This window comes from Zea mays, chromosome 10, assembly GCF_902167145.1.
Source record: "Zea mays cultivar B73 chromosome 10, Zm-B73-REFERENCE-NAM-5.0, whole genome shotgun sequence".
NCBI classification, from domain to species: domain Eukaryota; kingdom Viridiplantae; phylum Streptophyta; class Magnoliopsida; order Poales; family Poaceae; genus Zea; species Zea mays.
In genome coordinates this window covers 23482500-23494243 of record NC_050105.1, presented here as the reverse complement: position 1 = coordinate 23494243, position 11744 = coordinate 23482500, and the positions used below count along the sequence as shown (strand labels likewise).

The following is an 11744-nucleotide window of genomic DNA, read 5'->3' as shown; positions in this document are numbered from 1 at the left end:
GGTCGCGGACCGTCCGGCCCCTGGTCGCGGACCGTCCGCGTCTGTACAGAGAACACTGCCGCCGGTTCTCAACGCAGTGATTAGCGCCCGGATCGACGCCAACAACAAGAACATGTAAATGGCATGGGCATGGCTGTGTAATCACGTGCATTCACCCTTTCATCTGATTGATACCAACGCAGTGATTAGCGCCCGGATCGACGCCAACGCAGTGATTAGTGTTCGGAGCATGTATCAGACTGACGAGTTCATCACGTGCATTCACCCTTTCATCTGATCGATACCATTTTCTCCACCTAAAATGTGCATACACGCCGACGGCTCACAGAAAAGAAGTTGCAACTACATATAATTGTTCCAACACATTAATACAAATACATTGTTTTCAGGTTCAGAGAACAATCAATTATTTGTAAATCCCAATCCACACGTAGAAGGATTGGATCGGATACTTGTAGAAGCAACCGAAGATGTGATGGTTGATGACCCAATTATTCACAAACGGACGGACGCACACATAACTTTGCAGTAGTACATATTATTTGCAGTACACGTAGTGATCAGTCGGCATTGATCAGTGCTTGTGCTGCTTGGGCTTCTTTACTATCATCACGGTGCAGTGCGCGTGATGGGCACAGTAGTCGCTCACACTTCCAAGAACAGCCCTGAGGAAGGTTGAGGACAGTCAATCAATCAATAATACGAAAGTGAAATGACAACCAGAATAAATTTGAAGTAGATCTTTCGGGGAAAACAAAGACACTTGGAACTATAGCTTTCGAAAATAAAGGACATTTGAAGTAGACGAGGAAAGGGATGTAGAGTTGAAATGCAAAGCAATGGCCATTGTAGTTGTAGTAAATTGTTCCCTAGAACGCAGACAGAGTGAAGAAGATATGTGTATTTAGGGCAGGTCAAAACGACTAAACGAGTGTATAGATCCTTCAAAATAGTTATTTCTTTTGCTCTCAAGTCTCAATACATGGAGGTGTTTGTGAGGAACGTTACTAAGTTATCAAATCACGTTTCAACAAGAAGGCCCCTTCAATTGTTGGTTTATTTGAAATCATACACGCAAAATAATTCTTGCTTAGCCTAGTTCATTGAGGAAAGCCTACTTCATTAGTCATGGACATATAAAGTGTTGGCGTTCTGTATGTTGCCAACAAGTGCAGATATCATTACTGATATGTTTGCCGCAGAAATACAAAGCTGCAAACCCTGTGAATAGAAAACACAATAAAAAAGATAGTACTCTGGCGCGTTTTTTTTCCTACCCTAGCGCGTGAAAAGAACATTAGCAGGTAGCCAGGTACTAACTCGAACACCATCAATCGATGTGAAATCTATTTCTAGGAGATGAGCCTGTCAATTATGGTTTCCATTCATTCATCTTATAAATTAGAATTTCGTTAGTGGTAGTCGTTGCAGCCAGTGACAAATGAAGATGGCAGCAACTATGTAGTCGGCAAACAGGGGAGAAGAGAAGAGAGAAGAGGCAGTGAGTGAGGTCAGATGGTACAGACCTTTTAATGGCTCCGTAGCCATGGCTGCCGACGACGAGCATCTCGGCCCCGTGCCTCTCGACAGCCTCGCAGAGGACGTTCCTAGCGTCCCCCTCCAGCGCCTCAAACACAGCGTCGCTCGCCTGAATCATTCCCGTCCGCACACAACATAAAAACATGGAATATATAACCAAAAAAGGTTGGGGATACATGATGCATAAACAAGCTGATATCCTGCTGCTGTTTTTTATAGTCAATTCGAGTTAAGGGATGAAGCTTCCAATACGATGATACGTGCTGCATAATTTGCACATGTAAACCTTCACTGGATCACTTTTGGTAGATCGTAGGGATTCGATGTACTCGTACCTGTGTGCAGAGGCCTTTGGCTTTTTCGACGACGCGCAGGGCGGAGCGCTTGAGATCCGCCTCCACGTACGGCAGCACATCCGCGGCGCCTGAACCGATCGATTACAATACAGGTATATAACTAATCAGAGATGTCGGAAGCTACATCTAGTCTAGCTCCGAATCCTCACATGGATTAGAGATCCGCGTACCTGGGCCGGCGAGGCCGACGGCGGAGGCGGCGGTGGGCTTGGCGGTGACGACGACGAGGCGGTACTGCTGCGGCTGGCCCGGCGGGAAGAAGTGCTGCAGTGCCCACTGCAGCGCGTAGAAGCTGTGCTCGCTCTCGTCGACCCCTACCACCATCGTCATCTTCCCCGGCGGCGCTTCCGTCCCCGCCGCAGGCGCAGACGCTTCCTCCGCCATGGCTAGCTACCTCTAGATCCTGTCCTACCCGCCTCGACCGATCGATCTGCTGGGTTACTTTCCTTGCACAGCACGCACGAGCTAATCACTCGCTCGCTCCTCGCGTCGAACTCTACGGCTCTTCCTGCTGTCCAGCTCGCACACGATTCTAGAAGATCGCTAATCCTCCACTGCACTGGTTAGCATCCACACATCCCACTGACTGGTGGGACCAACAGGAGGGCCCCGCCTCGGCTAATAATGCATGGGAAGTGGAATTCCGCCGGCCGTGTCCTGATTCGGTGATTCCTCCCGCAGCTGTTTCTGTAATTACGTATCGTTTGGCAGCTGTTTCCTTTTGATCTAGTCCTACAAGTTGGGCCGGGCCGGGCCAGGTGGACCCGGCACGGGTCCGTCGAGCTTCGGGCTTAAATACGTCGGATCGTGCTAGCACGAATTTCTTTCGGACTGGACCAAAACGTGCTCACCTCCTAAAACGTAGGTCCAGCACGGTCATAAAACACGACAGACTTGCATTGGACCATGCTGGCCCAGACCCGGCTCGCAATTAATCATCATATGACTAGGTTAGATATAGAAACAAGTCCAAATCTCTCACGCAACATAAACAACAGTCCAGTTAAAAACAGTTAAAATACAGAAACAAGTCATTTATTTAAATAAACAGTTACAATAAATTAGACAACACAAACAAATTTTAGAGGGAAAATGTTTTTATTCCTCGATCTGCCTCGTTAAAAACCTTACACCCCAGTGTGGGCCTTCCTCTGTAAGGAAAAGAGTACAGATCGGAAAAAGTTTTAATGTCCAGTCCATATTACAATAATAGTCCATATTACAATAACAGTCCACATGAACTAGATAAAAGTAACACTAATCATGGCTGAAATCAGCAAAAGCTTGTTCAACCTCATAATCTTCAAGTTGATGTTGCTTTCTCTTTTCCAATTCTTAAGGCAGGTGATGGCCTCCAATGTCTCAGGTGAAAGAGAGGGCCTCCTTTCTTCAATAATTCTACCCACTGTGCTAAATGTTGCTTCAGAGGAAACCGTCGAAACAGGAACAAGAAGAATATCTCTAGCAAAATGAGATAATACTGGAAAACTATACTTGTGTTCCCTCCACCATTCAAGTAATTTTACCTTATCACCCTTCAAGGTGCGATCAGTCACTGCAAAGTTAGTAGACAGATAATGATTCAATTCAGCATTATGATTCCACCTTTGATTTGTTGTAAAGTTAGCAGATTCTTTCCCCTTAGATCTCTTCCATAAGTGAGCTGTCAAAGAACTATCTGAATGTTCTATGTCATGTTCAGCCATTGTTCCTGCAACATTACTTTCACCATATTTGTTATAATAAAAGCCAAAAACACGAAATAATTCATCTTTCACATGATTGAAAGCATCTGAATAGTCCATATCTAGCAAGTCGCCAATTCCTTCTAAAGCAGTTTGTAACCCATCAAGTTTTTTCTAGGATCAAAAATAGTTGCAAAGCAATATATATGGGATATGCTATCGAAGTATTTTAGAAATTTTAACTCCATTGGAGCAACAACAGTGCAAAGAAGAGAATCAGATCTGTGCTTAGCAAATGACTCGGTAATTAACCAAATGTAATCAATATCAAGAGCATTAGCATTCACAAAGACAATTATAATTTTCTCATAACCTTCTAGTTTCTTAAGCATAAGGTTAGTCGAATTCCATCTTATCTTCATATCAAGGCCAAATTTCCTTTGTTTCATATTATTTGCCTTGCAATACTCACCAAATTTTGTAATAATTTGAGGGGTACTTGTTATGAAACGAACAACAGCATGAACATTATCCAAATATTTGCTAACAACTGTTATGCCATCCTGAACAACCAAATTAATAATGTGGCACACACACCTTTGGTGGACAACATAACCATCTATGTATGAATGCAGATGAGGGGATAGGGATTCAATTGCATTTGTATTTGAGGAAGCATTATCAAGAGTAATAGACATAATCTTATTCCTTATATCAAAATCATTAACTACCCCAAGAATATGCTTAGCAATTGCAGAACCAGTATGTGAATCATTCATCACTCTAAAACCTATAACATGCTTATGAAGACAATATGAATTATCCAAATAGTGTGCAACCACAAAAATGTAGCTAGTTATTTGATGTGATGAAGTCCAAATATCTGAAGTTAAAGCAAATGAAAAGTGAACTTTTTTAAAATTTTCTTTAAGAGCAGCAAGATGTTTACGGTACTGCGACATCAAATCAGATTTTATAGTAGTTCTACTGATAGGTTGGTATTGTGGACAGAAAGCACATTGAATCAGATTCTTAAAATTAGGGCTTTCACCCATCATAATAGGTAAATCTTCAGAAACAATGTATTTAATAATTTCTTCACGTGCTACTTGTGGATTGTAAACCCATGTACTTACAGTGCCATCCGCAGCGAAGTTAAGTTGAGTTTGCACACCTGCACCAAGAGTTTGCCCTAACTTCTTCAAACAAGCTTTGAAATGTCGATTCAGATGTCCAGTGCCACCAGCAGAATCTGCACTCAACTTAGTTTTACAGTAATGACATACAGAAATATAACTTTTTATACCATTGTCGACAATCTCCCGCTTATCCATATGTTTCCAGCACTCTGCCCTGGAAACAGATGGTTTAGGAGCACTTTGCACTAGCGCATCAGCTGGTAAGGAGGAACTACCACTACAAACAGGTACACCTTCACCCTCGTCTGCTGGTAAGGAGGAACTACCACCATCTACAGGTAAGGAGGCATTAGCACCAGCACTACACACAGGTACACCTACTCCACCATTAGATCTACCTTCCACGGTTGGGGTGAGTTCGCAAGGACTGGTGGAACCATCTAACCTCCTACTAGCATAAGGTTTTCGAGTAGCTGTCCTCTTCCTCCCGATTGTAAGTTCAGAGTTCAGACGCTCATGTGCTAATCAGTGGGGAACAAATCTAGGTGAGAGTGAGACCGTGAGAGTCCAAAACAGGGGTATATAAATAACGAGCTCGACCACAGATCTAGGTGAGACCGTGAGAGTTCAAGGAAGAATAAGAAGGGGACTGTTTGCATACCTTGCTGGAGCCGTGGAGCCGGTTGAATCGTTGAACTCGCAGACTCACGGTGGTGGTGGGCTGGCGGCGTGGCGCATTGGTTCCTGGGAGAGGCCGAGAAGGCTAGGAATTCCTACAAAAAAGCATGATTAGGGTTTCGATGTTCAAAACAAATAAGAGATCTGAGCATTCAGCCATGGAGGTGGAGGGCTAGAGGCGAGGATCCGAGGAGTCACGGAGGAACCGATGAGACGCAGATCCATAACCGAGGACGAGGAGCCTCCTCTAATGACTCCTTCCGAATCCGAGGAGCCACAAAACCGAGGAGACGAGGAGTGCACGGAGTCACGGTGAACCGAGGAGCCGCAGACCACAGACCCATCGTCGGCGGAGGACCGGAGGAGGACGACGGATGGAGGAACCGAGGAGTGGACGGACTGACGAAGGAACCGAGGAGCCACAGCGAGAGCGAGACCGCGAGAGCTGCAGCGTGAGGGTGAATAAAATGAGCGAGCGGTGGCGCGTGAGGGTGTGACAGTGTGACTGCTGCGTGAGACGTCCAAAAAATAACCCTAACCCTAAATCGTGCCGAGCTGGCCCGAGCATGACCCACTATGGCGTGTCGGGCTACTTGGCCCGTCGGGCCAAAAACCGGAGCACGACCCAGCCCGCGTAACGTGTTGTGCTGGCCCGAGTATTTTTTGGTCGTGGGCCGGGCTTCGTGCCATTAATTTCGTGTCGGGCTCGTGCTGGCCCAGCAGGCATGGCCCAAACTTATAGGACTATTTTGATCCACGGGGACAAAATTTAGCACTACACTTGTAGTTATTTTTAGCTATATTTTAACACTTGAAGATTTAAAAATAAGTGTTAAAAGTAAAATGCTAAACTTTAATACACAATAGCAGTTTAACTTCTCACGATATGCTAAAGTTTAACGCATAGGATCTAAACGTAGCTCTTAATTTCGTTTGTAAGGTCATGTTTGGTAAGCTTGGTTAGCTTTAGATTTACTAAAATTAGCTTTATTCATTAAAAATAGCTAAATAGTTTATATTCATTGGGTTTATTAAAATAGTAGAGCTATAGGCCAAATTTACCGTTTTAGTAAAGTTCTCTGTTCGTTTTGCTCTCAATTCATATAGATAAGGTGAGATTGAGTGGGTTTAAATTCTAAACAAATTAAAATCTTTTATATTTTTTAAATCTCATCCAATCAGTATGTGATAGAAATAATCGAATAAGGCCTTATGTGGGTACTGAGTTTAATGAAGTTAAAAAATTTAAACATTGTATCATAAAATTAAAGATTCTATTTCCATCATCTATTTTTCTTTTTTTCCGAAATTTTCTTCTCCTTTCACATCAAGGTGCACAAAAGCTGGTCCAACTAGTATGAGGTCGCGACCATGCCAATTTAGGCTGGCCGCAGCACTGGCCACGCGCAGACGCGCTTGCTCCTCCCCTCGCATGGCGGCTACAGGGGCATGTGCAACGCGGCCCCTCAGGTTCGCCCCCTTCTCTCTCCTTCGGTTCGTGGCGTGTCGGTGTTCATTTCCTCTAGCACTATTTATTCCTGTAGTGGTGGGCCCGCGAGTAATTATTAGTAGATAAAAAAATGATAGTAGATGAAAAGTAAGTATATGAAATAATATTTTATGGTTGTAGAGGGTATAGGGGGATTATTTAGTGGGACCGCTGCAGGAGATGAAAAAGTATGTGATAAAATTGTAATACCCAAAAGTGTAAAAGAGAAAATAGAGATGAGCTCAATATTTTGTGACCTATATGTATTATCTCATGTGAACACTTCATTTAAAAGTAAGTAATCAATAAAGGACATACCACTAAACTGTGCATCATGTTGGTTTTGTTGTATGTGCATCTAGTAAAAAAATAATAACCACAGCAGAACATAAATTAATGTCCCAAATTAGAGATTTAATATCTAGTTGGAATATTTAAGAGTGGGAAGATAACAAAGAAAAGGAAAAAGGGGAGGAAAGAAAAAAAAGAGAAAGTATATAAAATATAAAGGAAATTTATATAATTACAAAATTAGTACTTCTAATTGCACAAATATAATTTGTAAATATTGAGCCACAAGGTTTGAATTTAAATTTGAATTCAAATTGAATTTGGGAATAAGGAAAAATAAGAAAAAAGGGAAAAGGTTAAAACGCTGCTTGGGCCGGCTCAACCTCAGTACGACCCATCTCACCCTTTCACTTCGCGCGTGCAGCAGCCCACTCTGTAACACGGTGCCGACTTGTGGGCCCGGTGTGTCAGCCACTTCCCGCGACGGACTCGTTTCCCCTTTCACTGCTCCGCGGGTCCCGCGTGTCAGGGCGAGGTGGGGATACTGTATCTCTTCTCTACGCCGGCGCATAACAGTCCGCGCGCGCGTGAATTGTGTGACTCACTGCGCTGAACCGGTCGTGGGCGCCGAACTCTGTGCACGTCCACCCGAAGACTGCGCGCCTATAATACCCTGAAGGCTCTGCTGTCGTTGCCTCAATCCTATCGCGAGAGCTAGTAGTGAGATACAGGGAAAAGCCAGTGAAGTTCGCCGCCGCAGCCGACTCTAGCGTACGTCGTCGACTTGGCCTCGTGAAACCTTCCAGGCAAAGGGAGGGGTGTCCGGGAAGGTATTACCCTCATAACTAGGGTGCCCTGCGCGTCGGAAGTCTGGGAATTTCTCACCGGGCGGGCGCACAACCTTTCGTCCGCGGCTGAACGCCGACAATTTGGGTGTGTTGTCCGCGCCTGTAAGAATTGCCCTCCTTCGGTTCGCTATCAATCCAATTACGTGTAGAACCTTGGGTTCGGGTGTTTGGTGCGGAGTTGCCTGGGATTGAGTTCCTCCGGTGATGGTCCACCGCGGTTGGCCCTGCGCCACCGTGCTTCGGTAGTAGAAGGGTGTTGCTACCGTTGGATCTTAGAGTTGCGGCTGAGATTAAGTCCGACGTACCATTTCGGCCGAGCGCGCGGCGATCGTAGATCCAAGATCCGAGGGGTGCGCGTCGATCTCGATTATGTAGAACGCAGACCGTAGCTCTCCAATCCAACGGGCTGCGTAGCGTATCGGTTCACCGCAGCTCAGATCTAATCGGCAGCGTCCAATTTTGATCGGACGGTCGAGATCTGTGCTTATCCCTTCGGCACCGCCAGCTTTGCAAAAGAACCCCTGTGGTCTTTACTAATCAACCCATCGTCCACCGCGGCAGTGCCCTGTATCCTAAGAAGTTTTACCCCGAGACCCCTGCGCTTCACAGTACTTGGTGCCCTGTCCAGAGAACAGAAAACCAGAGAAAACTTATTAGAAAAGGATTTTTAATGTAAAAATAAACCCTAGAACTTGTATAAATCATAGAAAATTCACATGAACTCCAAATTTATCCATTCTAGTTTCTAAAATTTTGTAATATTAATGTTTATCACCTACAGCCTCTGTTTTGACATGAAAACAGTAAGAAAATTAATTTCTCACTTAATCATATATCAAGCACATAAAACCTTTGGAAATTCATAATTTAAAATCCATAACTCCAAAATTAATGATTCATGTTCCTATGATCTTATTTTAATGTGTAGATTATTATTGTGTATTTTGTTTACATGTTTGGTGTGATGTTAATTTCTCCTTTATGCTGTGCTTGTTTGTATTGTGGCGAGTAGAAGAGCCTGTGACTGAGGATCCTGGTGCCCAGCAGATAGAAGTTACTGAGCAGGAGCTCATTGAAGGCAAGTTGTGGCCTTGACCACTTTCATTACCAAATAATGTTTTTTAATATCACTTATTCATGCATAGGTTTAATTTTGATGGGACCCAATAGGTCACCCTAGTCTGTTTATCCATTTTACCTTGTTTACCCCTGAATCATTTAGGTAGTTATGCTATTGCTTTACATGGTTTTTGGGTTAATATTTTATTATATCCATGTTCTAACTATTTTGTTATTTTATTTATGTTCATATCAAGATCATTATCTTTAATTGGAACATGGAGCTTAACTTGAGAAACATGTGCCACCACAAGGGAGGAATAGGACCCCTTGGCTAACTAATTAGGAAAGCTAGTGGAAGACCACCTTACCCAAAAGGGGCAAGGGCAGTAGGGGAGTTGCATGCAGGGAGGTTCTCGGGTTGATTTTGCTGCGATGGCGGTCAGACGGGGGATTCTTGCAAGTACTCTTCCCATAAACTGTAGCGGATTTTCGAAAGCTAGTGAAACTTTGTAAAGGCCTCGTAGTGTTGCCCTGCCTCGCTTCCTTGGTAGAGGTGTATGGGAGTCGCGATCCCTTGGTAGGGTAACATGACTTGTGGGTACAGGGTACAACCTCTGCAGAGTGTAAAACTGGTATACTAGCCGAGCTCACGGTCATGAGCAGCTCAGGACTCTCGCATGATTAATTTATGGAACTTAAATTCAATTTGTCATCTGCATTGCATGGAATTATTTATTAATTTTGTTCTATTATTTATTATGGTTTGGTATTTACTTACATTTAGTAATTGCTAACAAAATTTTGACCAACTAATTAAAAGCAATGCTCAGCTTTAACCCCTATTGTTGATCAGCTTTACACATCACATGAACTCCCACCTTTGGTGAGTTTATGCCACATTACTCCCCACAACTTGTTGAGCTATGATCATGTGTGAGCTCACCCTTGCTGTCTCACACCCCCCACAGGAGAAGAACATGTGGTTCAGGAGGAGCCACACAACGAGGAGTTTGATCTGATCAAGGTGGCGTCTCCTAGTTGACTTTATGGCGCCAAGGATGATCCTTAGTTCGTTTTATATTTATCTTTTATTTTATAAGACTTCCGCAATGTAATAAGTACTCTGATGTTATTGTGACATTTATCTCTATACACTCTGTTATTATATATGTTGTCTTCTTTGGCGCATGTATGAGATGCACCCGACTTTGTTCCTTAAATCCGGGTGTGACAAAAATATTGATGATGTGACACAAAAAAGTGATATAAGGGGACAAATTTAGGGAGAACTGCTGCGGATTGTCTTAGGCTAGCTGTAGCAGTGTCGTCGGACTCGCCCTCTCCTAGCCCTATAGCGATTTAGGGTGACATGTGAGCTGCAACGCCGCACGCTAAACGCCCCCCTACACGCTACAGTTCCAGGGGTGAAAACAGTGAACCACCATATTCGGGAGAACGACAGTCAGCCTCCTTGCCTAGAGTTACGTGTCCATCGATATTTGTGAGTTCGAGAAAAATAAATAAAAGGTGATTAATAGGTATGGAAAATAATATTTTATGGTTGTAATGGGGTATATGAGAATAATTTAGGGAAAACTGTTGTGGGAGGGAGAAAAGAAGGGGTAAAATCTTGGTGATGTGGCACAAAAGTGGATATAGATGGAAAATTTTAGGAAGAACTGTTGCAGACAGTCTTAGCAAAAGAGTAGGAGGCTAGGGGCACACCATGGAGGTCGTGCGCCAAGGAACGTGGACACCCCGGTCAGTCATCCCCCCTTACCTCTACTTTGGGAACCTCGAATCCCCTTCGGGATTGGAGGCTATTGAGGTGGAAATGAACTAATTTCCTCTCCAACCCCCTTCAATCCCGAAGGGGATTTGAGTTTCGTAACTAGCCCTTAAAGTGCGGCTCTCCTTGGTCATCCCACCCAACCTAGGAGTAAGGGCACATGCCAGATGCTGAGTGAGCGTAGAGATGGTAATGGGGTCTCGATCATCGTTTCCTTGCAGGAAATTCCTTATTTAGAGGATAGAGATGGAAAATTTTATTTTTTCCACGGGGCTGTAAACAGGAAAAATTCTTCCCGCGACAGGAAAATGGGGATGGGGAAGCATTCTTCATCCCCGTTCCCTGTAGAGACCCGTTAAACTTGCACGTGATAGTGTTTTCATGTACTAGTTAATGATAAAAATAAATAATTACCTTGTCAAGAAATCACTCATTGAACAAATGGGCTCATTTTAATATACAGATAATGATTTTTTACATCTGACAATATGTATAAGTGACAATGTTTTGCATTAATAATAAAGGACTGTTATAAGCATAGTTTAAGCGGGACGAGGATCCACATCGGGGATTCATCCCTGCGGGCAACAGGGAGAAGAAAGAAATGTCCCCTGCAAGCGTTCATGAGATCCCCACGAGGATTTTTTTGTCACGGGGATAGGGGTGGAGAGTTATTCTCCGACAGAAAATTTCCCATTGCCATCTCTAAGAGAGGGCTCGTTTGGATCCAAACTACTAATTTTTTAGTTCCATCACATCGGATGTTTAAATACTAGTTAAAATATTAATATAGTTTAATTATAAAACTAATTAAACAGATAAGAACTAAATGGTAGGATGAGTATTAAATCTAATTAATCCATGATTC

At 43.6% G+C, this 11744-nt stretch overlaps 1 protein-coding gene across 2 annotated transcripts; it reads right to left on the bottom strand.

Annotated features, from left to right (window-relative positions):
- Positions 1 to 226: 226 nt before the first annotated feature.
- LOC100283791 (fiber protein Fb19) lies at positions 227 to 2585 on the bottom strand. Of its 2 annotated transcripts, NM_001156690.2 has the most exons (4): positions 2066 to 2559; positions 1875 to 1963; positions 1527 to 1648; positions 227 to 665 (listed from the first exon to the last, which is right to left on the bottom strand). In NM_001156690.2, exons 1-4 carry the CDS (start codon positions 2277 to 2279, stop codon positions 575 to 577), a joined length of 516 nt encoding a protein of 171 aa, NP_001150162.1. In that variant the 5' UTR covers positions 2280 to 2559; the 3' UTR covers positions 227 to 574. The 2 variants fall into 2 exon arrangements, with proteins under 2 accessions (NP_001150162.1, XP_008661990.1); XM_008663768.2 differs by having other exon boundaries at positions 323 to 1648; positions 2066 to 2585.
- Positions 2586 to 11744: the final 9159 nt, after the last annotated feature.

Bases quoted from the DNA above. Each gene is read 5' to 3' on its own strand.
- LOC100283791 (XM_008663768.2), bottom strand. From the start codon at position 2,279: ATGGCGGAGGAAGCGTCTGCGCCTGCGGCGGGGACGGAAGCGCCGCCG. The intron at 1,964-2,065 runs GTACGCGGATCT...CGATCGGTTCAG, and splicing joins CGTCGGCCTCGCCGGCCCAG to GCGCCGCGGATGTGCTGCCG. The intron at 1,649-1,874 runs GTACGAGTACAT...GGAATGATTCAG, and splicing joins CCAAAGGCCTCTGCACACAG to GCGAGCGACGCTGTGTTTGA.